General features: G+C 40.0%; 1 protein-coding gene across 2 annotated transcripts in view; it reads right to left on the bottom strand.

The window, feature by feature from the left end:
* The window catches only part of cdkal1 (CDK5 regulatory subunit associated protein 1-like 1), a 350180-nt gene that overhangs the window by 55422 nt on the left and 267783 nt on the right, over positions 1-26975 (bottom strand). For both annotated transcript variants that reach the window (XM_036588203.1, XM_036588209.1), the window contains exons 11-12: positions 19393-19573; positions 7702-7764 (exon numbers count right to left, since the gene is read on the bottom strand). In XM_036588203.1, the coding sequence (XP_036444096.1) occupies positions 7702-7764; positions 19393-19573 (244 nt within the window). The remainder of the gene's footprint in view (positions 1-7701; positions 7765-19392; positions 19574-26975) is intronic.

Genomic DNA, 26975 nt, shown 5'->3' with positions numbered 1-26975 from the left:
AAAACCAGAGCTGCTCTGAGTAGCAAACAATCTCTGGTGAAACTGCGACTTGTTTCAATAAACGCAAAGATGGTACTTAAAAGTACCATCTTTGCGTATACAGCATCGCAGTATACTGAATTACAGAATACTGGCACATCCAACACATACACGCCTGAGCCACTGTCTCCCCCGAGCTTACTCACTCAAATTATTCTTTCTCCGGTCCAGCAACTTTTCTGTCTCTCATTTTCCAAAGCGGAAACAAGAGGAGATATACATTCAACAACAATTGAGAAGAGAAGAGAAGAGAAGAGAAGAGAAGAGAAGAGAAGAGACATAAATAACATGCAGAAAGGAAGAGGGGACAGACCCCCTGTTGCCAAGCAAAGTAATCTTGACCCTCTCTAAAACACATGCACACGCATACACACATACACACACACACTTTCCCAAGGAGTTGGTGATATATATATTCCTAAATGGAGGGTTAAAAGCGGTCTCACCTGTCTAAGCACACACACACACACAACGAGTTTGAGAAATGCACACCTTACTAATACATGTGTCTAAGTGGGTGTATGTGATACGTGATGCACACTTATACCTTAGAGTCTTTGTAGCCAGTACGAAAGCCAAAATCTAGCTCTCTGAGTGTGTGTGTGTGTGTGTGTGTGGGGGCAAAATCTTAAGCAAGCTTTAAGCAGTAAAACACTATAGTGAAGCTTGTTTTTCTCCTGTCTCTCTAAGATGAAAGTACAGTTTATCTGATGGGGAGAGTTTCTGATGGTCTACCAGGACTTGCCCGTTGTAAGGAGTCCCATTTTCTCTAAACTTTTAGTAATTTTCTGAACTGCCTTTTTTAAATGTATTTTTTCATGTATTTTCCTTTAACTTATTCAAGTGGATTGTCTTACATCTAATGTTCTCAAAAACATCAGAACTATTTTAGATGCACATGAGAAGGAAATGTGCAAGGCAGCTAAGGTGAGTTTGGGTTGTTGCTTGTGTGAATGTTAGTGTCTCTTGAGCAGTAACAGGAACAGCTAGTGTCTCAGGAACAGCTTTTGTTGGGGGAACACAGCTGTACCCTGTTGGTTTTAAGATTGGAGGGATGGAATAGTGGCAATTAGGGCGCACAAAAGTAAAGAGTAGATCAATCAAACACTGATAGGTTTGATATTCTTAGTGTTGGAGACTTTTGTGTAATTTTCTAAACCTAACCTTTATATAACCTCAGTAACCAAAAGGAAGTGTTGCTGCCCATTCAAAGCAAATTAAACATGCAGCTTTGTATAAAACAATTCACAAATTCAGAACCCTTTTGGCTTTTCAAAAAAATCAGAACATTTTAGTTCTGAAAATGTATATACACACACATGCTCTCTCTCACCATCTCAAACACACATGCACACACACACTCAAGTGTGGCATCACAACTGTGCTGTACAGATACTCTCACTTCCACACCACTCTCACAAAATCAAAAGCGAACGCGTCCGCAGTGTTTTGGCTGAGCTTGCCAATGCATGTGGATACACACTCCCTCCCTGCGCAGAGAGAAACAGAGACGGCACAGCAACAAACACACTGAGCAGCAGATTGTGCTTGTGTTTGTGTGGGTGTGTGTGTGTGTCTGCGTGCATCTGGGATAATACTTTCCTCCCCCGGCTCTTTGTCATGTCCAATAGAGTTCTGGTTGGCTACAGTACAAAACACACATTCATCTGTAACACACACACTAAATAATCAAAAGAACAGAGGGAGAGAGTGGATTAAGAAATAAATCTATTAGAGACAGAAAGCAATCCATCCATTGCTACAAAGAAGAGTGGTGTTGCATGGGCATGTTTTAAAAACCAGCAGAAGTTCGCTCCTATAGAGGGCCAATCCAGGGGCTAGCAGGGCTAGAAAATACTCATTAATAATAACAATAATAATAATAAAGTTTGATTTATATAGCACCTTTATCATACCCAAAGTCGCTTTACAGTGGCAAGGGGTGGGGGACTTTCAGTGGGATTGAATGACTGTGAAAGTTATTTATAGAGCTAACAAATGCAAACTATTCTTAAATTACTGAGGCAATTTTAAAGAGCCTGGTTCTGTGGCTCTACATTACCCACAACTAGAGCTGGGTGATATGGCCAAAAATGTTATCACTATGAACAAAATTCATATTGTTCGATATCGATACATATTGCGATAAATGTCAAATCATTATTTCGTTCAAGTTTGAAGGCTGATTTTTGCTCCTGGGTGGTTAACTACTGTTTTAAACTATCCTTTATGGTCGGAACACAACAAACACTCAAACAGTGGAACATTTCACAGATCTGTCATGGGAGAGTGGGAGAAAGTGTCTGGTGAGCTGTTTTTACCAGCTGGAAAAGCATGGCTATTTTGTAATAGTCATAATTTAAGAAAGAAAACAGATTATTTTTAGCTGGTGACGAGCGCTCGGCTACCCTGTTACAAATGACAGTATCACAGTGTTCAGACACCAGCTAGCGACAACTGGATATTCAATTGTAGTAGTTTAAGGGGTGAACCGCAAAATATCAACACCAGACAAACAGAGTCCTCCTTTTAGGTACGTTTAAACTGAAAGCGGTGCATTTGTGTCGTGTTTCATCTACAGTATCATTAATTCGCCGTGTCGTGCAGTGATGAAGCGCTGCTTCAAGTTAGCCAGCTGCTAAAAACAGCTAGCCTGGAAAGATAGTGCTCTCCCACTTTCCAATGCCTCACAGCTTCCTCAGTTTACTTTTGTTTACCTCAGGGCCGTAACTGCATGAACCCACTTCTTTCTTTCACTTTCGTTGCTTGGGAATGCACTCATTCTTAAATATGACTATCCGAGCACTGTAACAGCGCTGTAGTTGTGAGGATTGTGATTTAATGCTGCTAAAGCTGGTTAGGATGTACAGAAAGAGGTGAGTTCGCTGTAGGACAGTATAGTTACACCACTGACCTCGTCACCCACACTCGGTCACAGGAGAATGTGTATTATTATATTAACATTTATCGAACATGTCGTATCGCTCTATCGAGGAAAATTTATATTGCGATAACTATCGTTATCGTTTTATCGCTCAGCCCTACCCACAACAAAGGAGCAATCATGTTCATTTTTCGCATGTATGTGGCTGTAAGAGCCGTGGCCACTGTAGCAGCTAAAGCTGCTTGATTTAATCACAAATTACCAGTCTGTACATAGCAAAGTTTAGAAGAGCTTTTGTTATAAAATAAGAGGCAGACCTACACTACCGCACAACACAGCTGACTGGCTCCAACACATTTTATTACCAACACATTAAATTAACTTCTAATGCATAGTTACACGTAGAAAACAGAATGATATCACAATTGTGGTTAACCATTCTAAACTGCACTACAGTTCTAAAGGAAAATTACTTGTTGAGGATTTTGATTAAAATTTCTGTTTTAGAAATAAATTCACACATAAGGAATCATCTTCACTATTTAAACTTGTCTTAGCACCATATTTCAGTAATTTAAGCATTAGCCTTTTGATCAAAGTGCTTTTAAATTAAGAGATTTATTACTTTCTAAGGATTATTATTCAGCAATTGCATGACACAGAATTACATGGAAAATAGTTACATTAGTTAAGAATGCAAGTTTGGAACAGTCACTGTTCTGCAGAGTGTAAGCAGCGTAACACACACTAACACACCACCACCACATCAGTGTCACCGCAGTGCTGAGAATGATCAAGTGGTCCTGTGGGGGTCCAGACCACTGAAGAACAGGGTAAAAGGAGGCTAACAAAGTATGGAGAGAAACAGATGTACAGTCTGTAACTGTAGAACTACAATTACACTTCTATGATGAATGGACCTGATAAACTGGACAAAGAGTGCACCTTTAAGGATAATATAATAGCCAGTCAGTATACATGCACTCTGTAGGGCACCATGTAGCTAAGCAAAGCACAATGAAAACAGCCCAGTAAAGTAAAATATTGCATTACAGCTTCACCGGTAAAGATGGGTGGCATGTAAAATTGTGTAAATGAAGAGCGTTTGCTGCAATAGTATGCATGTAAAATGCACTAAAAGAAGAAGATCATTTTAACTTCGAATCTACTTTATGATTTAGCAGTTCTGGCAGTTGCTGTGTCCTTTGACCCCCTCTCTTGCTTTTCACCGGTTCTCCTATAGGATCTGACCATGTGTAGGCGGCACAGTGTTGCATGCGGGGGAAAGATGTGTGAGCTCCCTCCACTACCACTAATTACACACAATCAGACTGGCACTTTGCCAAGAAAAGTGAGAGAAAGAAAGAGAGAGAGAGTCTGAGTGTACAGCGGTCAGTAAGAAGACACCTATTCAATATGATGCACAGTCATGTATTTGTTTATTTATTTACTTTCCCTGATGGTTTAAGTCAGAAATTATTCACATCTGGTAGCACAGTTTGGAAAAACAGTCATTGGTTAGCAGGCCTGTGAGCAACAAGTGGACAGGATGGAGGATGTGAAGAGGACACAAATTTGTGGGTTCAAATTCTCTGCAATACAGTAGAGAATGACCAATCTGATTCCTATAACTCACAGCAAGGCTGCTGCCCAGTGTGATTTAGCTTTTTACCTTTAAATGACTGGATTAAAATCAAACTTACTCAGTTTTGCCTTTACTCAAGACATATTTGCCTCTTCTTCTCCTCTTCTTCTTTTCTTTTTTGGAACAATGGAACTATATATAATAATTATTTGACAAGTAATGGAAGCGCATACACCAACAATTGGCATCGTGTGATCTGCACAATCTCATCACACAGCTGCATCAAACTGTGCTGAGTTGTTAAGTAATCTCAAATACACTTGCTTATGTGATTTCTGACACTATTTGATGAACTGTTATCTATGAAAAAAAAGACAAAAGTATATTGCATATCTAAAAACAGAAGTAGCAGCCAAACTGAAGTCTGTATGTTATCTTCTCTATTGTCATTTGTATAATGTTTGATTTTATGATGAACTATTCTCTAACATTTACATTCACATCCCACCATTCCTTCTATTTCCTCCCTGTTCTTCCATGCTCCACATTCTCTCCCTCTCTCTCTGTGTCACACTTCAGAGTGACCAATACACCTCGGCCAAGAAGCAAAGCCAACGGACCCCAGGAAGCTGTCTCTATTAAGCGTTTTAATGCCAAATGACCATGAGCAGCCAAAGTGGAAGCTCACGCATCATTAGAAAGGGATTAGTGAACCAGCACTTACTCATTACTGTCCTACGCCGTGGCCAAAATGGCCGCCGCCAGGATACAGAATCATGACAGTTACCTATGGACCTCTGTTTGATTGACTGGGACACTGAAGCAACCGGCCAATAATCACCTAGGTAAATGCTGCAGAAGGTGGCCACTGTCAAAGTGGACCAAAGTCTAGAGAAATGAATTGGAATGGACAAAAGCCTCTATAGATGTGGATGTATGGATTTATGCTTTGTAGAAAGACTTGAATCAGCATGAATGTGGATCTGTGTGAAAAAGATGCTGCATATCAACAGTGTGTTGTTCATCTTCCTAAGTCACCGCAGAGTAACTGCCCTGGACAGAAGAGGATACAGGCAGTTAAAAGAATACTAAAATGCTAACGAAGCTAATAACGAATGTGGGAACTATTTAGGTGCAGTCAGCACTATGCAAATGACAAAATGCTAACTGCTCCCTATTAGCTTCCATTAACTCTGAGCCATGTTAACATTTTTTGAGTGAAGTATTTTTAAATAGAGTCTAATGTCTTGGCACAGGTGGATCTCAGAGATGACGTGCAAGCTCAAAAGCACAGACATCTGCTGCAGAAAAGACAAGCCAATGTCACATCAGTCACAAACTAAGCTTCTTTCCAGCAGAAGAAGAGATGGTGCAGTTTTAACGGAAGGGCAACTACTCAGCGTTACAAAACTAAAACCACATAGTCTTAGCTCTGAGAAGCATAAAACAGAAACACGTTCACATAAAGATCTCTGGACAAAAAAGAAGGAATGAAGAAAGATTTTTTTGGCATATGTTTTACTTTGCTACTGCACTGTTGTACTATTTGTCATGTTATTATAGAATATTTTTTTTTTACAAAACAAACTGTGCTACTGTGAGACTGAATTGCAAATATTTTGTATTATCTCATGCGTCTGAGAACAGCCTGAACATGTATTTCACTCGTACTGTAAACTTACAATAAACTGGAACTGGATTTAACTGAATTCTTGATTCAAAACACTCCTAATCACTATTCCGGGAGCAATCACTGACTTAAACTCTGAAACATATCTGCAAGCACAGGGGCAGACTGTCAAGTCGTCTTCTTTTGACATATCCCAGACATGTCTAATCTTTCCTTGAAAGCTAACCAGCCAAAATAGAAAAATCCCCTGAAAGCTGTTTTTCCTTTCCCAATTCTCATTTGAACCATGTTCATATTGACACAGTCATTCTAGCACATCATAGGCTGATAGTTTGTCTCCAAACACACAAATCTGATCACAGAGGGAACAAGGGAAGAAAACACACAAATCTCTTTCATAGTCCCAAGAAATGATATCATTCCCTCTGCCATTCTAACTGTTTACAGGCATTCTCTCTCTTTCCTTTCACTGCTCTTTCTCTGGCTGTAACGTCTCCCAACACAGCTTCACCTCCCGTCTTTATGGGTTATTCAATTTGGACTTGATTATGGCACAGAGCAGTAATTAGTCAGGGGAGAGAAGCGGACGCAGTGAAACTGGTGAGGAAAAGGCAAAATACCAGCGGCACTAACAGGAATGACTATGTGATTTTATGGGCGGGAGACGGTGAAGACTAAAAGAGCCTGGCTCTGCTGAAATTTTAATGATGTCATTAAAAGACAAGAGCTACAGGGCTCACGCTGCTTCCTGCCCAGATGCCAGGAGACCGTGACACTCCGTTCTTGCTCTCTCTCTCCATCTCTGATTCTCTTCCCAAATACTGTGAAAAGATGACTCCTTTCTGTCCTGAGATCACAATGACAGCTTGACAAGAACAATGCTGCAAAGCCATTATCCACAGTCAGGGTAAAATGTAATCTAAGAGGCATGTCTTCACTCCCTACCCAACCGGATGTTAAAAGGAAGTAATTTTTTTCCCTCCAATATAGGGCTAAAATATTAATAATGAAAGAAAGAAGAAAACACATTCATTTAGACTCATCAGTTTGACAAAAACAACAAAAGTGGAAATTTCCTTTAAAAATGTTTGTTTATTTGAGCTTGAGCCCTATCTGTTTTCAGTTGGAAGTTCTTTAAATCAACACTTGCAGGAAAGGTTAACGATACCGAGAAAATGTAAGACTTACACTTGTAAAACAAATTTACAAGAACATAATTTAGCTAAGTCCTTACTCTGTCAAGTGAGAGTAATGTCACCAAGCATATGACCTTCACATGCACCAATCTGTAAACTAAATCATATACTGATGATTTTGTGCTTTATAATTATTACTTTGTTAAGACTTTGCTAAGATATTGTCAGCAAATCCTCTAATCATAAGCTTGTGTCTGCTATAATGTCAGTCATGTGTGGAAACAGAAAAAGTAAAGGACTGTGGTTGGGTACCTGACCAAAGCGTCAGAAAAGCTCAGATAACAATCTTAAAGCATAAAAATACAGACAGGGAGAGAGGAAAGGTCTGGTTTGATGCGAGGTCTTCTAATAGCCAACTGGTTCTTACCTTATGGTCATAAGGGTTATACGAGTGGAACAGTGCAGACAGCTCTTTGGTTCTTTGTTTTTTCTGTTAAGAGAGAAGAAAAAAAGCATTACTAAAATAATTAGCTTGAGGGAAAAAAAATGTTATCTTCGGTGAACACTACTGAAAACAGGCTTGACTGACAATCAAACGAGACAGTTGGCAAGGCAAAAAAACTTTAGGGATAGAAAATGTGGATATTTGCCCACAAGAAAGCTAAGCCTGCTGCTTTTCTTCCCCTGAAAGAGCTCATATGTCTTTAACCTGTGATGAAATGCAACAGCAGAGACTTGAGCTAATGTATGAAGGCACTTAATGCAATCATTTAAAGCAGCAGAGAAAGTTATGAAAGGCCTAATGAGAACACTGATTAGGCCGAGTCTTGCTCAAGGGAAGCCGTGCTTTTTCACAGCCAAGAGGACAATTGAGGAGAACTACTAAAAGTTTGGACACACCTACTCAGAACTGTTTTCTGCTTGGAAAAATAAAGTCATACATAGGCATCAACTGCAATTTTTTTTTTATTTGCCTTAGAAATAAATTTCAAGCACTTAAGCATACGCTTTGGACTGGTACTGTGGTACTGTGTGCATGTGATAACTGTTTGTATGTGGAACCAAGAAATGGTACTATTTAGCCGAGAACATTCATTTTATTAAAAAGAATCATTTATAAAGAAATTGTTTCACAAGAAAACACCGCTCACAGCAAAATAAGAGGAGATACCCAATCGTCCCACCATAGCATTACATTCACACAGCTCCATAGTCAGACACAAACCAAATTAATATTTAATTTCATGTATTAAGAATTGAACACAGACGAGTGAAGTCAACCTCCCCATATAACCCATACCATTTCCCATTAGATAAGGTGATGGCCAAAGGCATTATAAAGCTTATATATACACAGAGGATTAGACCTAGAATAGCTAGAGCAGCAGAATAAAATATCTAAGTTTGGCTAATGATCTCCCTCTGTCCCATTCTCTCCCTCTCTCTTTCTCCATTTCGCGTCTTCCAGTCGGACCATCAGCTGCCCACCACGGAGGAGGATCAGGCTGAACATGACCTCAGGGTTACCATTCGTGAGCTCAGCCAATGAGCTCCCAGTAGGATTGGCTCGATAACGCCTGGCTCGTCCTGCTCTGTTGGGCAGGAGTGAAGAAGAGAGGGAAGGAAGGAGGAAGAAAGAAAAACAGGAGAGAGAAAGCATCAGCAAGCTCAGATGCTATCTTCTGTCCCATCAAAAAATCACAGCGCATCTCCTGCTCCAGCTGCACCCTCTGGCCGTTTGATTGAGAGAGCGTAAGAGAGCGAAAAAGCAAGAGCAAGCGAGAGTGAGAGAGCAAGAGAGAGAAAAAGCGATGAGCAGGGAAGCTTGCAGATCTAAAACCAAGCCAGAGTTCTTACAGTCTTACAGATAATAGTTTTGTCTCTCTCATATTTTCATTTAGGGGCGAAAAAAAGATAAAGATGAACCTCATGACTTGGAAATTCAATATTTCAGTTTTTGGGCCAAGGCCCTGAGATTGCTTCACTCCTCAAATGATGCATTAAGGATGAAAAATCAACCTGATAATGCTCTCCCTTCTTCCAAAATCCCTGTGACATCAAGGGCAAGAGAGACACAAGGCACTACGAAGGTGAAGCTCAGGACACATTAGACCCAAAATGGCCTGAAATGCGTTCGTAGGCTTTAATGATGTTCATATCAGAAATGTACTGAGGTATATCCATTTTCATACCACGATAATGACAGCTTCCTCACTCTCCCGACCATTTCCAGTGCTTTATTAGAATCAACGCATAATGTCGCTGTTTGTAGGCGAGGTAAGCACTCGTGTTGAAAACCATATTGAGAACGTTTCCTGGTACTTCTGGTATAATTTTAATTTCTGGGATGAAACTCAGTACTTGGAAAGTGCTCAGACACCAGTGTCCTCTTTCATGCATGGTGTACATTTATTCCCTCAAGTAAAAATGCATATAGGCAATAAAGGACATATTTACATTTGTTTTTATGATGAGGTTGCTCAGATATTATAGAGAAAACACATATCAGACTTCCACAGATCATTTCAAGCTCTATAATTAAAACTAAATGATATTGAGATTATAAACAAAAAAGAAGAGGTGATCTTGATATTGGCTGATTGGATATATACTTCTTAGGGGCAAAATAACATTAGCAGATAGGGTTGTGTGATTACGAACTGTGTTGCCATTCATATAATGAACCCTAATAACAGTGCACACTGGTCATGAGAGAGTGGCAACAGTTTAATAACAGAAATAATTCCCAGAACTCAGAATGACGGCCACTGCAAAAGCAAGGAGCTGAGAACAGAGCCTGTTAATCACTGTTAGGATCACATGATTTTTAGCATGTTTAAATAAATGTTACGTAAAAGAATAAAAAACAAAGGAAATTTTACTTTGTAATCATTTATTTAAAAATAAATTATTTGAGATGTCTTTTTGACTGTTGAAAAAGTAAGTACAACCCTGGCTTCAGTAACTGGTACTGCACCTTTGTAACAGAAACAACTTTATGTAGGTGTTTCCTCTAACTGTCTACCAGTTTCTGGCACCTACGAAGAGAATTTTTTTACCTACTCCTTCATGCAGAATTATTTCAACTGTGCGATGTTAGAAGGGCTTCTTGCATGTACAGCCTGTTTCTAATCCCCCCCCACAGCATTTAAATGGGATTCAGATCTGATCTCTGACTAGGCAGTTCCACAATCCTCCATTTTGTTCTTTTGATCCATTCTTGGTGGATTTACTTGTATGTTTGTGATCTTTATCCTGTTGGAAGGTCCACTTCTTCAGCTTCAACTTTTTGGCAGATGGCCTCACATTCTCCATAAGCACTCTCTGGTATGAAAGAGAATTCATAGTTGACTCTATGATTGCAAGCTGGCCAGGCTCTAAGGCGGCAGAGCAGCCCCAAACCATAACATTTCCACTACCATACTTTACAGTTAGTATAAGGTTCTTCTGATCAAACACAGTCTTTGGTTTTCCCAAACATGGCTTTTGGTACAGTGGCAAAACATGTAACTTTGAGTCGCCTGTCCATAGCACATTGTTCCAGAAGTCCTGGTCCTTGCCTATATATTGAATAGCAAACTTTAGTCTTGCCCTGATGTTATTTTTAGACAGCCAATGCGTCCTGCTGGTACACCCTCCATGTAGGTCAGATTTGTGCAGACTTTTTCTGCTTTTTCTAATGGTAGATTCATGCACTTGACATCCACAGTGGCAAGAGCAACTTGCAGATCCTGTTGTAAAATTTTGGGGTGCTTTCTAATACTTTGGAAACGCTTCCCAAACCCCTTCCCAGACTCACAGCCATCTTGTTTTCAAAGGCCTCAGCTCTTTTGGTTTAGGCATGATATCCCAAATTCCAATAACAAAGTGCAAACCAGACCAGATGTCTGAGGTTTAGATAAGACAGGCTCCTCCAAGATATTCTCTCCTAGGATGTTATGTTCTAATCATCAGCAACTGATTGGGTGCACCTGATTTCAATATGCCGCAAGTGAAGAAGTGATATATATATAGGGGTGTATTTACTATTTCCACTTAGGTGAATTGCATTTCTGTTTATGTAAATAATATAAAAGCTAAAAAAGTTAAGTGTTAAAATAAAGTGTCTCTTGTTAAATTATATCACCTTTATCTAACAACATTGTTTAAATGAAGATGTGTGGAAATGTATGGAAAAAAAAAAATTCACGGGGCGTACTTCTTCACATGACTGTACGCTGATACACATACATGAGCATGACATGAAGGTAATGATGTTCTAGCACGTGCCCTTGTGAACCTATAATGAGTGGCAGATGTGGGTGCAGTACAGCTGAATGCATCAGAGTGTAACAGTGGCCTCTTTCAGGGCAGCCTGAAACACTGCCATTTGCCTAAGGGCTGAAATATCCTAAGCTATATAATGTAAGCACTATAAAGCATTATCTACCAGCCACCTTAATAGTTGCAGTCAGTAGATTACCATCCAAGTGATAAAGCAAACGGTGTTCCACAGGGGTCAATATTAGGTCATTTTTCCTACTCTCTCATTCCGTCTCAAAAAGCACACAGGGGAGGGGGCTTTACTACAAGCTCACAAAAAAAAAAAATTAAGATCACCAACAAGACTCGGCCACATAGATTCACAACTGTTTGAACTCACACCTATTAAATGCCAACACCTATTAAACATCTAAAGAAACTTGTATGACCAAAAGCAAGCAAATTTCTATGACACTATCTTTTTCATTCTGATGCTAAGAGGAGACTTTACTCTTTTTATGCTGTGATGAAAGGACCATTGTGCGTGAGATTAGTATTTACACTCGCCCACCTTCCCAAAGCTGCAGGATGAAAGTAGCAGGTAAAGGCGAGTAGAAATGAATGAGTTCCTTAAGCAACTGCTGGCACAGCAGGACAAGAGCAAGAGTTCTGGGCACATCTATAAAAGATTCAGTGTCGCTCAAGGCAATTTTTTTAGACATTCTCCTGCATATTGCTACTCAGAAGCGGTTAAAACTGTTCTTTTATAAAGGAACGACATCACAGGCCACCCCTTTATTGGTGAAACTTTACATGCACTGTCTAATTGAAGAATAAAGTTCAGATTGAAAAAAACAGTTGCTGTGACATTCTCTACAAATAGGTTTGCATAACTGATTTTCTAAGTCACTAGTCTGAAATGTACAGCTATTTCACTTAAATACTAAATAGGAGAAAAACACCAAAGCACTCAATTCCAGCACATCCTATAAAACCTAAATCTTCACATACATAACACAATGCAGTGAAGAATGCTTAGCTTGGCCTGCCTTCATGGAACATATAAAACTCTTTTGAAGGTCTGGACAAATAGGACATTGCTAGGAACTTAATCCGCACACAAATGAAAAGACATGAACCTTGCAAAAACACAATCTCCACCCACATACCTCTATACATAAGAATGGATTGAAAGGTTGAACAGCAGCAAGAGAGAGATGATTTTAAGCCATTTTATTAAGACTTCATATTGTCACAAAAGCTAGGGACTGAAAGCAAGGATTACTGGTAAAAAAAGAGAATGTCCTGAGTGAACCGCCAGTAGAAAAAAGTATGTAAAAGAGGGGGACACCCAGCAGCAAAACTAAGTAAAACACATTCAGCTGGTAACCAGTAAAGTGTTTTGACCAATACATTATGCATCGGCAGAAGTGCAATCTTTTCTTTGGGAACAAAGAATGACTGCAACTGATTCTAAAATATTAGATAGATATTCTTCTCAGATTTCATGGTGAGTCATTCAGAATAGTGAGGGCACAAATCAAGGTTTTGCCAAAATAATGTAATCCAAGAGGCACAGAAAATTAATTTCCACTCTGTATGAAGGGAATTACAGAAAACCTTTGAGGGCTGTTTAACAACTATCGCCAGAAAAGCTAAGGTGAGCCAAAACAGGAAGAGCAAAAAAGAGAACAACCTGCTTCAACCTTCACACATTGCTATACTGTGCTACTCCCACCTCAGGTGGGGAACTAGCAGACATAGTGAAGTTCATTTGACCTCATCCTAAGCTGCACTGGTCCAGAAGGCCTCTCCCATCTGTCTTTGTTTTAAGATAAATTTGTTTTCACATGTGTTGGGCATTCCTCACTGACCTTGATCTGCCAGTGCTTTTGAAACTAGTACATCAGTTTACCCCAGTTACACCTTAAGTATTACTCTAGGTTGCTTGTTTAATTTCCCTTGGTTAAAGACAGCACTGGTGCAGCTGACAGGCTGTCAGGGTAAACACCTGTCCGGCTGGTAAGAGCAACATTCTGGGAGATCATTCCAATTTATCTCCGTTAACCCTTTCCGTCACGTGGGACTAATTACAGCGGCCCTGTTTGGGAAGCTCCTGCTTTAAACCAGCCTAAAACTGCACGCCAGATTTGCTCAGACCCACCAACCATCCGTCCAACGGTGACAAGACACAGCAATCCATTACCCACCCTGAGTCATTTATCAAATAGAAGTGGAAGGGTCCTGCCAACAAGATGGGCAAAACATGCTGAGATACCAAAGCGCCAGAACCGGACAATCCACAGATCCCACCTTGCTCCCTCAGACCCCCTACGGTCTCTGGCAGGCCTGGGCCAGGCTGACGCAAGCCAGGCAGCCGCTGCCATCTGGAAGAGTTATTAATGTGACACAATTGCAGCACCCCACAGTTCTCCTAGTAGAACTGCCCATATTTAATGGGTCTGGTAGAGAGATGCCACAGTGCATGGATGGCAGATGTGCCAGCACAACAAAGTCTGCATCTTCTTACAATCTCCATTTGGCTACTGCAGTCACAGGCTAGGCTGCCTCTCACACCTCCACTGTACTGCAGCAGCGTAACAATATGATGGACAATGAGACAATAAGGGAACAAAGGCAGAACATCTGTGCACTCTTTTATTCCACATTAAAGTTTAAATGTCACCAAGATGAGCAGAACTACGGACAGAAAGCCCTGGAATATCTTACATTTATATACCTTTTAGGCAGAGAAAGAAGTTAAGCATTCTCCGGATTGTTTAGCGAAAACGTGACAAAGTCACCAGTATGGTAACCTTTGCTACTGAGCTATAATGAGAGTAATTACGCTGACACAATGTAGAGGTTCCATTCACTTTCCTCATCACTGTAAGCATTCATCATATCACAAAGTACCTGATTTCTTCACATAATAGCATAAGCAAATCTAAAATTCAACTTGATGAAGGCCTTTATTCATCAAATGAGCTTTTTTCACAGACAGCCCAATTGATTAAAACTGCGAAGGCTTTTTAAAGCTAAATTCTCTAAAAATGTTATAATACCACATTTATATGCTACTAAATTTATGTCCAATTACAACCCAATTTCCAAAAAAGTTGGGACGCTGTGCAGAATGCAAACAAAAACAGAATGCAATGACATGCAAATCATGTAAACCATATTTCTAAAGGAAAATATTACAAGGACAACATATCAAATGTTGAAACTGAGAAAGTTTATTGTTTTTTGAAAAATACCATTTTGAATTTGATGACATCAACATGTTTCAAAAAAGTTGGGACGGGGCATGTTTACCACTGTGTTTCATCACCTCTTCTTTTAGCAACACTCATTTGGGAAATAAGGAAACCAACTGCTGTAGTTTTGAAAGTGAAATGTTTCACTTTCGGTGTCTCCTTTGTCGTATATTTAATTTCATAATGCACCAAATGTTCAGTGGTGACAGGTCTGGACTGCAGGCAGGCCAGTTTAGCACCCAGACTCTTTTAATACAGAGCCATACTGTTGTAACACATGCATGGATGTGGTTTGACACTGTCTTGCTGAAATAATCAAGGTCTTAGCTGAAAAAGACGTCGTCTGGATGGCAGCATATGTTGCCAAACACGTATATATCATTCAGCATTAATGGTGCCTTCACAGATGTGCACGTCACCCATGCCATGTACACTAATGCACCCCTATACCATCATGAATACTGGCTTTTGAACTGTGCACTGGTACCAAGCCGAGTGGTCTTTAGCCTGGAGGACACAGTGTCCATGATTTCCAAAAAGAATTTCATATTTTGTCGGACCACAGGACACTTTTCCACTTCTACTCAGTCCATTTTAAATGAGCTTGGGCCCATTTCTGGATCCTGTTTATGTACGGTTTCTTCTTTGCGTGTTAGAGTTTTAACTTGCATTTGTGGATGCAGCGTTGAACTGTTTTCACAGACAGTGGTTTTCAGAAGTGTTTCTGAGCCCATTCAGTGATTTCCACTACAGAATCGCATATGTTTTTAATGCAGTGCTGCTGGAGGGCCCAAAGATCATTGCAAGCAAATACTGTTTTTTGTCCTTGTCCCTTGCATATGAAGATTTCTCCAGATTCTCTGAATCTTTTAATGTTATTATGTACCATAAATGAGAAAAAGCAAAAGTTCTTTGCTATTTTATGTTAAGAAACGTTATTCCTGAATTGTTGCACTATTTGGTTGTGCAGTCTTTCACAGTGGTGAGTCCCTCCTCATCTTTATTTCTGAAAGACTCTTGCTCTTTTTTATATCGAAGCATGTTACTGACCTGTTGCCAACCAGGTGTTTTTTAGCATTACACAACTTTACCAGCCTTTTGTTGCCCCATCCCAATTCAAAATGGGCATATATTTTTCAAAAAACAATAACATTTCTCAGTTCCAACATTTAATATGTTGTCTTTGTTCCATTTTCAAATAAATACAGGGTTTAAATGATTTGCACATCAATGCATTTTGTTTTTATTTACATTTTGCACAGCTTAGATATTTATAGGGTGTCCTCCAACAGTATTGGACAGTGCTGTTTTTGTTCTATGTTTAAAATTTTGCAATTTTACAAAGATGAACAGGAGGTAACATAACTGAGCATCATTTTGGTAGCACACAATAAAGTAGTTCACTTAAGAACATACACCACCAACAAGTTGCTGGATGAATAATGGTTCTAAAACAGATTGGATCAAAGGTGACATTGTGTCAGCATAAGAAAGACTAATTGAGGATTAAAGGAAAAGAAAAGAGCCAATACTGCATTTGCTCCTACTGAACGTCCTTTCAGCAGCTAGCTAGGGGTCTAGTGGATGGGGGTCTGAGAGACTGATGCTCATAGTGGGCACTCAGAGAGTGAACACTTCTCTACACAGGGAAAGGGGGAAGGGAGAATGATATGTGATGAAGACATCCATGAAAAAGATGCATGTTGATCATCTGAATAATAGACAAGTTCAGAGCTTCACAGATGAGGTCCACTGCCAAAAGTGAAGACAAAGACTTTTAAATAAACCGGGGCTGGAAAAAGCTGGAAAAAGAACTCTCACAGAACCAGAAGAATCAAGTAGTCTACACATGGTGATAGTTTCAGTAGAAAAGCAGTAAATTAAAAAATATATATATATATAAATGACAAAAAAATGATGTCCTATTCATGTTCTTTGTGTTTTATCAGTCTTCAGGCAGTGAACACATCTTAAGTCGTTAAATCAATGATTATGTCTAAATTTTCAAGGTGCTTTGGAAAAGTGAGCAAGCAGCAAATCTGCACATTCTACATCACAAGCATGCTATATTTCTAATTCTTTTTGCATCATTAGCCAGACACATTGTTTCAGTTTGAAACAAATTTCATAATTCAGTCACATTTGGGAAACACCTGTCTACAGCTACATTACACAATGAAGAGTAATTGCTGCAAGGATTTCAAAGCACTTATCCATTTGTCTGATCATTAACACTAGGGTTCTAAGTTCAGATCTTTTTTTTGACTGTAAATAAAAGATCAAGATTCTGACTCAAATATACATAAGTGCAAAAGTCAGAGACAATCCATCACTTATTTCATTTCCAGTTAAAACTGCAATTATGCACACGTTATTCTTTTTACAGGAGATATTTCTGAGGAAATTACATATAAAATAAACCATTTGCATAAGGAAGGGTAAAGCAAAAGGAAAATAAGTGGGGAAAAAAGTGAGTTACCAAAACTGGAGTCAAAAATTATTAAAAGATAGAGAGAAAATGGAACTCCAAACAACCATGCAAGACCTAAATCACCAAAACTGTCAGCATCAGTTAAACTGTACTTAAAGCTTTCTTCTTTGAGATATCATTTCAAAATCACGCTCCTCTCTTGCTTCAAGAAACATCTAAAGAATGTATAGCTGTCAAGACGCTGCTACTGAGAAAAAGAAACAGACCAAAAAGAAGGCAATTTGCAAAACAAACAAAATAGGTACAGGTGGACTGAACATCAACATCTCTGAATGTGTTTGGGATTATTTGGATTGTGAGAAGCTAAAAATGCAACAAGCTCGAAAGACTGAACTTTTAGAGGTATGAAAAAATAAACCTACACATTTTTTGGACAACTGAAAGCAAGTCTTGAATGAAAGCTGCAATAAAGGGTGGGCAAAATAAACATCCTAACGTCCTTTCCTCATGGTGAAAAACCTTTACTTATTTTTACAGGAATAGATTACCATGATGACACATGATGAATAAACAAATAACTGGGTCACTGTCAAACAGAGGAAAATGTATAATTACTTCCTGACAGGATGCATGAGACTTGTCACTAAGACTAATGTTAGTTTAAAACCTTGAATTGTTTGCCCTTGAAAACTGCTCTATTTTTAGCAGTTTACTAAAAATTACTAAAACAAAAGTAAAGTAGGGACTCCAAAGTAGAGAGAGAAAATGCTACTGAGGAGAACTGAAATAGGTGAAGTGGGAGTGGAAGACAAGTACAGCAGAAGGGGAGAAGGAAAGAGCAAAGAGAATTAATCATCACAAATTTAATAACATAGTTGGACAAGATCCAAAAGTGTACGTCTTTGAAGGTACTAATCCTTAAAAAAGAACCATCTAATAGAGCAAGACTGTTCAAGGCCATTTGCAGCTGAAGTCTCATGACATAACTGGAGCACATCTCCCTATTCTGACGGCAGGCTTAGTTTTTGGCTGTCTCTTGAAAAGTAGATTTTTGCAAGGAAAATCCAGATGAAAGCCCCAAAACACTGTTTTCTATTAGTGCTGAAATTCAATAGTCACTACTCAAGTGCAATTTATAGCAACACTGCCTTCATAATCACTACAGTTTCCCTCCATGGCACCAGGCTGCCTGAAGACTCATCTCAGTATCTATCTGAGCATGTCAGTTCTCCTGTTATAAAAATGTACTGGTAGAGGTCTTGCAGTTAAAGAAAGTCAGAACCTACATCTTCAAACTCCCTCTCCACTGACCTCTCATGATTTCTATCACCAACAGTACCCTCCATTTGGAGCAAGAGTTACTGACTAAGATGCCATGTGATATGTGCCATATGCAATGATTGAAAAAGCCCAGATAAACAAAAGCTCTAGTGATGAGTGAGGCCTGTCACAGAGCGCTGATGTGGAGCCTGCATTTTGGTACTGCACAGTCCACATGTTGCATTAACTGCATGCCAGCAGAAAGGATGAAGGAAGGCTGTCCTTATTTTTGCTGTGGGGAAACTCCTGGTTTGACCTTTCACTTACATCTGCTCAGCAGACTCCAAGAGAAGCAAATAGATGAAGTGCAGTTCTACTTAAAAGCAACACAACCCAATCAATCAGTATTGTTCTGAACTTTATCTGGTCAGGGAATGCTATGATTTGTGACAAGAACAGTTCAAACTCAACTCCAAGACCAAGTTTGAAAGTCACGGTGATGTCATCTTTTAATTGGTGAATTTTGCTACCCTATGGTAGAGCCATTGCACGCAAACCACATCTTCTATAATCTCCACTGAAAAGCACTTCCAATAGTATGGGATGCTTTGCACATGAGCCTAAGGTTACCAATGTCAAGCATTAGCTAGAGACGTGTCAAGCGGCCCTAGCTTTGGGCTGTGTAGCAATGAGTTGGAGCATCATTTGTGATTCAGAACTAACCATCCAACATCAGTACCTTAACTCACTAATGCTCTTGTGGCTGACTTCAATCAAATCCTCACAGCAAAGTTCCAACATTTAGTGGACAGCATTCTCAGAAGAGTAGAGGCTGTTACTGCACCAAAACAGGGACAAACTCCCTATTAATACTCTTGATTTTGAAATAATAGGTGTATATGAACAGTGTATATTGAACGCTCACCACTTGTGCTGGGATCTGCTCCATCTTGGCTGCTGGGGTACCAGGTCGTGGGTAGAACTGGTTGATGAAGAGGCTGGGAAATCGGTACTTTCTCACCAGCTCCATCGTTTCCTGGAAGTCCTTATCTGTCTCTCCTGGGAAGCCACAGATAATGTCAGTGGCAATGGTGATGCCTGGTACCCTGGAAGAGAGACGTAAAAAGTGAGTCAACAACCAAGACACACCACAGAAAAGGTACCCACTTGTATGACAAAAGGCAAGAATTCTTTGAAGAACGTATTGGAATTAGAATGCATTAATGTAAGGCTTCCACAATTACTTGATTACAAAACAATTAAAATGTACCTTCTCAATGAATCAGAAATGATTAGATAGATAATTATAATCAGTGTATTCAGATAATCATTCAAATTGCAGGGTGAAGATTTTCTACAGGGGGAGTTAACAATCAGGTCACTTTAATGCATCATTCAAAGAGAGGAAATCCACACCAGCAGCATCACTTGAAGGCTCATATGTTTGAAGAAAAAGACCTTAAGCCACACTACACATATCCTATATAAAACATGCTAACTGGCTTCCTAAATAATATTTCAAGTGAGACTTTTAAGTTTAAAACTGCAACACACACAGAAAGGAATATGCTACTGAAATAACTGTTACAACCTACAATTCCTTATCAGGAATTTACTCTTAACAGGATAAGTCCATAATTGTAGAGCATCTATTTGCTGTATAACAGTGAGCATGTGGATAGAGCTACATGCGGTGAGCAGTGAAAACATTTGAAGACTGCAACGTCTCACTGCATTCCACTCTCCATAAGAGATCCTTATTAGCAGCCTCAAGAAACATCAATTAGCCACATATACCCTGATTAAATTAGGCTTTCTGCAGGGAAATTGATTAATTGATTTCCTTTTTTGTGTGTCCTATTATTATTGATTACCAACCTATGGGAAACAAAAAGTTCAAGGCTTGCTCACAAGCTCATTTAAAAAAAATGTATTTTGTGCTTCAGGGCAAAAAAATCTGTGGACACTTGTCAGCTGACAGTAGTAATGCAGTCTTTTAGCCTGTATAGCTCAGAAAGAGTGTTTTGCCTCTGCAGTTGCCTCAGAAAACCTTTGAACCAACCTTTAAGTTAAATGGACAAAGCAAGAATGAGCTGCAATGGCAATAGTCATGCTTTCTTCATTCAGTTAGAGATTCATGACATTTACGATTTCACCTTAAAACATTCAGTAGGTGTTCATCTGAAGGCCAGAACTGGCATCAAAGTGGCTCAAAATGTGTTATCTAGGCTGATGTATGCTTTATGTCGTTAGCTGTCCCTGCTCACTGTCAGCTGTTGAACAAAATAGATTAATCATGAATAACGTCTGGAAGGTAAGGCTGCTTGTCTTTATAGCATGTAAAGGGCACTCCAAAGAGAAAAGCTGAATTCACAGCCCTATTTAGTTGTAAATGGTTAAAATAGCTGCACTGGATGTGCAACATAATCACACACCATTCTCAGACCATTAGGCATGATTACATTAAAGCATCTGTTCACCTGTCTCTCTGTTTCCCACAGCACCCGGTTCTCTCTCACCTCGGCTGCAGCACTAACCTAACAGCACTAAGACATGTATGCTTATTGACAACACCTAGCATAATGCTCATTCCTAATCGCGTTAGGTTTAGCTTTATGTTTCCAGCAGATAACCCCTCACCTATTGATACGTTCCAACCCTCAGCTAACATTAATATTCAAGAGCGTCCGCAGGCAGTTATGAATCTTTGACCTTTTAAATCTGGGAGAGGAGCAGACTGCATGGCTAAGAAGGTCCAGGGTCCTAGCTCCTCAACTAACAGGGCACATAGTTTATTTGTTTGTTTTTTTTTGTCTCTCTCTGTTTCACTCCTACTCCAGAAAAAGAGGCAATCTGCTCTGCTCTGTAGTATACATTTGGCTTTGGTAATGGAGGGTAATCATTGAGAGAGGCTTCTGCAGTGTACAGTGAACAGTTTCAGCCCCATTCATGCTCTTCCAATACCCCCACCACCCCAATTGTCCCATCTCACACCCACATCACTGTCCTTGTGGGTTGGCAGTCAGTATAGAGATGAAAGAAGGAAGAAAGAAGAAAAGAAAATATATATATATATATATATATATATATATATATATATATATATATATATATATATATATATATATATATACACACACACACACACACATACACACACACACACACACACATACACACACACACACACACACACATATATATATTGGGTCCCACAATAAAACATAACTCAGCTTCATGAGGGAGTTGGGTGTCAATTGAGAAGCTTGCTGAAAATCCTGGAATCACTTCAAGCTGCAGCAATTTAAACAGTCTGTAAACCTTTATCTTGCAAATGCTGAGATCCAATAGATTTGCATTTCACAAAGACGGAAACAGCTTCAGTGTCTTATTCTGAGAGAAAATGGAAAAAAAAGTCAGGAGTACTTCAATGAAATGGTATTTATCTAAACATATACAAAAAAGCACAATGCCTCAACAATTAATATAATACACCACCTCAAGAAATGACATTATAATGGAATCATCTTAGCCATTTAATGTGAGCTATTTGTTTATTAACTGGGGAGTGCTTTGAGAGACAAAAAAAAGATCTTAAAAAATCTTATACAGATGCCATTAGCATTCACTGTTCAGCTAAGAGTGGTCAGGGGCAATCTGGAAGTACTTGTTAAAGGTTGTGCTATTTTGAAAACAATGAGGCATGCCTCAATATCCTGAGACCAATTAGCGAGGCAAGCTGTCCACAGCGGCTCAGCCCTGCACATATACTATTCACCTTGCCTCGTTAACTTCAGCTCCATCACTAAGTGAGGGTAAGCTAGCAAGCCAGCATTCCATAAACTGCTGGCGATAATGGGTAAATCTGTTGAAAAGATCACACCGGGTCCGTTGTTACAGTCCCTATAATGTGCACAGTAAGATATGGACATGCACTGAATATGCAGTTATTTGTTGACCCATGGAGTGATCAGGTTACCACGCAAGGAGAAATCCACTGGAGTGAACTGGACTTGATATTCTCACATGGCATGGAGTGAATGAGAGGTAACAGGTTTTCTCAGCTCACATCAGGGAGACGAGACGTGATTCATGCAGTCGACTAAAGGCCTCAGTATTTTGCTGCTTGCTGCACTCAATCAATCTAACACACAGGCACAGCGCAGTACTTTATTCACCAAGGTGTTATCTGCAGTACTAAAAAGGCTGATGCATCAGGTGTAGCATAGCCAGGGATGCAACCTAACAAATGAGCTCATTAAATAAACCTCATTGCATTAGTGAAACAAAATTGCAAGTCCCTCTTGAAAGATTATCTGACTGTGGATGAGACACATAATGTTCCTGATAGCTGCAGACTACAGGATGACGGTGAACCAAATTGGCGGTGCATTAGAGAAACCAGGTGCATCCATGTCTCCCTGTCTCAAGAGGAAAGGAATCTATAGCTCATCAGATGGTGGGGAGAAGGAGAATGTGAGGGAACAGAGAGGGGGGAGTAATGCTCTCTTGCTCAAATCCATTACCTTCTCTCCACCTCTTCAGGCCCCTCTTCCCTGGTGAGGAAGAATAGAGCAGAGAAAAAAAAAAATCGGAAATGATAGAACTGGCAGCCCTTTCCTCCAGTGTGCGGCCCCACAATGGCTGCCCGTGTGCTCCGGCAGATGGAAGACTCTTTGATGCATTGTTGGCTTGTCAGATGTGATTGCACTGCCTTTTGGTAGCTCCATAATATGGCCAGTTTAAACGTTATTAGGGAACATCTCTCGCTCAGTCCATGGTTAGAGATAACTACAGTCCAAGCCTCCCTCATGTGCAGCAGTGTCTGCAAAAAGTGTCTGTTAACAATTCTTCAAAGGTTACAGAAGATAAGACTAAGCTTAGTTTTCTTAGCTAACCATATAATCTGAAATGTACCATGTCAGCTGGAATGTGTCTTAATAACATAAAAATGAACCATGGTTGATTGCATTTTTTAAAAGTTGACATCAGGGGCACATAAGAATAAAGAATAAAGCCTCTAAACTGAAAGTAGAGCAGCAGCAAGAGCTATAAGACATGATGTGTCTGGTAACGAAGGCTCCAACTGTCCACCAGCCAAACAAACAGCTGAAGACCAAGCATATAATGGCTTTGTCCCAGCACATGACGAAGCAAAGAAACGCAATGGTATGCAACCAAGCATCCTTATTTCCAGGAACCCAGCTGCCAGTTAAAGTAAATGAAAACTGACAATCGACCGAGTCTCATTTCTAAGCCATGCCGACATTCAGTAGGGACAGGGATGGATGGAGATTATTCAAGTCGCTCCGAGTGTCTACGTGAATGTATTCCAGGATCAGGGTTCAGTCAACATGCTGACAATTGGTTCTGCATCTGCCAACTATCAATATCTCTCACAGCAGAAACCTTTTGGCTTTTGTTTATGCAGCAGATCCAATTACAGCTGAGCATGGAAGCAGCAGGCCTAAGTGCCAGGTCTGTCCTTCATACACAGGGTGCTTACTCCCCGAGGTTTTGGGCACAGGGAGTGCGCAAGTACCAACCGACCACTGTGTCCAAGACACCTGCCTCATTACCGTTGCAGGCTACCTATCCATTAGAATGGCACGATTCCTCATGCCAAAATACTGAAAACACAGAATACCTTCATGTGTGTTATTGATATTGTTATGGTCAACAAGGGGAGCAGCTAGTGGGTGGAGAGAACACTTACCGGAAGAAGACAGAGTGGTCAGCTCAATTTCATCCACTAATGAACTCCAGCTGGGGTGTCCCTAGAGGATACCTGACCGAATGTTCTGCTGTGTTAGCTCGAATTAGGCTTAACGAAGGGCCAACTCCCCATGTCATTCCTGACAGTGTCACGTATCGAGTGGTTCGCTTTTTGCATGGGATCAATCTCATTCACCCTGGATGCAATAAAAGATTGGGAATATGGTGAATAATTCAAATCAGCCTTCAGTCAAAGGGTAAAGTGGCTGACTATGAAGAATGTAGGCAAAGCAGCACCAAACAGTAGGACATAGCTGTATTCTATTCTCTGGGTTATCTGAGGTATCTGAGGCCTGCTCATTCAGCCCCAGCTCCAGTAGAAGAGGAATTCTCAAAATTCAACTGGAGAAAGTGGAATCTTGTCAAATGAAAATAAGCTGCGTGTCAACCTACCTGCAAACAATTTATACGGTGTCCACCACCACAAACAAAAGACACATAAGCAAAACCACATGGGACTTATATTTACGTGATCGGTAAAGCAGAGCTGCCTTATCTAAAAGCAAACAGTAGACTTTTATTCACATTTCCCTTGTAAGCAGTGGCATTTATTTTCTCTAGTGTTTACACTTTACACCTACCTGCACTTAAATTTGATCAAGTACAATTCGCAGCAGAGCCTAAATCCTTTTAATTAAAACAGAAATCGCCAAACTTACAATTAGACTGGCAAGTGTGGAGATTAGGGTGGGGGGGTTATGAGAAGACTTCTTTGTCTGAAGCAAATTATTCGAAATTCGATGTTTGCCAAAGGCTCAGAGGGGGAAGAACTGAAGGCATGATATCCATCCCTTGGCATATTGCAGCCGACGTAGGTGAGTGTTTACACAACAGATGCATGCAAGCAGTCAGGATGAAGATGAAGGTGCAAACAATGAGACAACTCCACAGAAGGGGGAGATGGAGAAAGTAGTGGGATGATAAGAAATGTGGCAATCTGTGAAGTTAAACATTCACCCATTCATCCGATGGGGAATGCACCACTACCCATCTGTGGCCAAACAGCCGCCAGCAGCTCAGCCCAGGATGTGCACAGCCGGTTGGGGCTGTGAAGTGGAAATGTGGGGCTCACCACCAGCATGGTGAGTGGGTGGAAGAGTTTGTCAACACATGGAGCTCTGAAAACTAGTCAAACTGAGCATTGAGAAGGAAGAGCTTCCCCTGGGAGCTGCCAATGAAAATATAACTGGGCCTTAATTCTACTGCTAAAGTAACAGAGAATTTGGCAATTGCTGGAGCTAATCAGTGTGAAATAAGTAAGCTGAGCTTCTCCGTTCTGTAGTGAAAGAACTGGGAATCAAATTATATCTTTTTCAGACCGTCCTCTGATAGACCTTTAATGTTAGTCCCTGGCTTATCTCATGAAATGTTCTTCTGTATAAGTGCTTCATTTAAATCTTTCTTGTAAACTTATAGCAAAGGATGGGTTTTCTCAGTTTGACTTGGCTCCTCTCAGTGTTTCTTCCTCAAGCTTATAGGGAGGCCACTGTCTTCCTCTATTTGCACTTCTAGAAAGGTGCTGTGGGACAACACATGATGTAGAAAGCACAGGGTAAATAATACTGAATTGAAATTTGCATCGCTTTTAAAACACCTGATAACTTTTGTTGTAATACTACATTATCATATCATCATCATATATCTTATCTCTGCATACTACGTAGAAGTGTTAATGGAAGGTCTGTCTTTAAAGTTAACATAACCATCTTCATTTGATAACATCTTACCAATATGAAGTGCTTCCATCTGGAGCATTATTTATTAATTATGTTTACAGCATCGCTGTACAGTAGACATAAATAACCGCAAATAACTACGAGTAGCAATGGTAGGAAGTTCAAACGCTATTGAGAAAAAAAACGAGCATTACAATTTTAAGCATAAAAACACCTCAGATCTTCGTGAAGCACACAATTTACTCGAGCATCACTTACACAAGATGCTCAGGCTACAGTATTTATCTGCTCTGACTCATTTTGATGTTAATTTCTTCACTATCCCAACCTAATGCAGATGCTGAATAGACTGAAGAGCATGATTTATTGAAAATATTGCACTGAGTGACATGTTTAAAGTGTTCCAGAGGTGATCGATTAATCGAGGTAGAGCCATTTCGTGTGGGAGAAAATTCTTACAGGTGGTTTGAATGTGTTAATTGCCTCATTCCTGACAACAAGTTTTCATCATCGTTACTTGTCACTTGTCACTTCTCCCTCTTTGCAAAGGCTGAGACGAGCCTCGAGCAATTTATTTCAGACCTTCGCCGGTGATTAGCCGAGAAAGGAGAAAGAAAAGGAGAAAGAAAAAAAAAAAGAAAAAAAAAAACACTGCTTAAAAGAAGCTGCACCGTTGAGTATCTGTCTCTTCAATGTCTCCTCAAAAGAGAGAACCAAAGAGAGACAGACTAGAGACAGAGTATCTATAGTAACAGATACTCTTGGTAGGGGTGCTGATTTGAGAAGGTAATAAGGTGTCAATGGCATCTCTCAGAAGCACTTCTCAGAATGAAGCACTCTGCAGCTCGCTGAGTGCATTCCTCTGCATGAGAGACTTCTGCCTGACACACAAAACCCCATCAAGGCCAGTAATTATCCCCAATCCTCCAAAAAAAGACCTCACTGGAACAGAAGCCACTTCCCATCAACACTGAGAACTATATAATAAGTTATTAGCCCCACACGTTCTTAAAAGTAAAGGTACCAAAAAGGGTTCACTGGAGTGATGCTATAGAAG

Source organism: Colossoma macropomum, unplaced genomic scaffold (genome assembly GCF_904425465.1).
Source record: "Colossoma macropomum unplaced genomic scaffold, Colossoma_macropomum, whole genome shotgun sequence".
NCBI lineage: Eukaryota > Metazoa > Chordata > Actinopteri > Characiformes > Serrasalmidae > Colossoma > Colossoma macropomum.
This window is presented reverse-complemented; position numbering and strand designations above follow the sequence as displayed.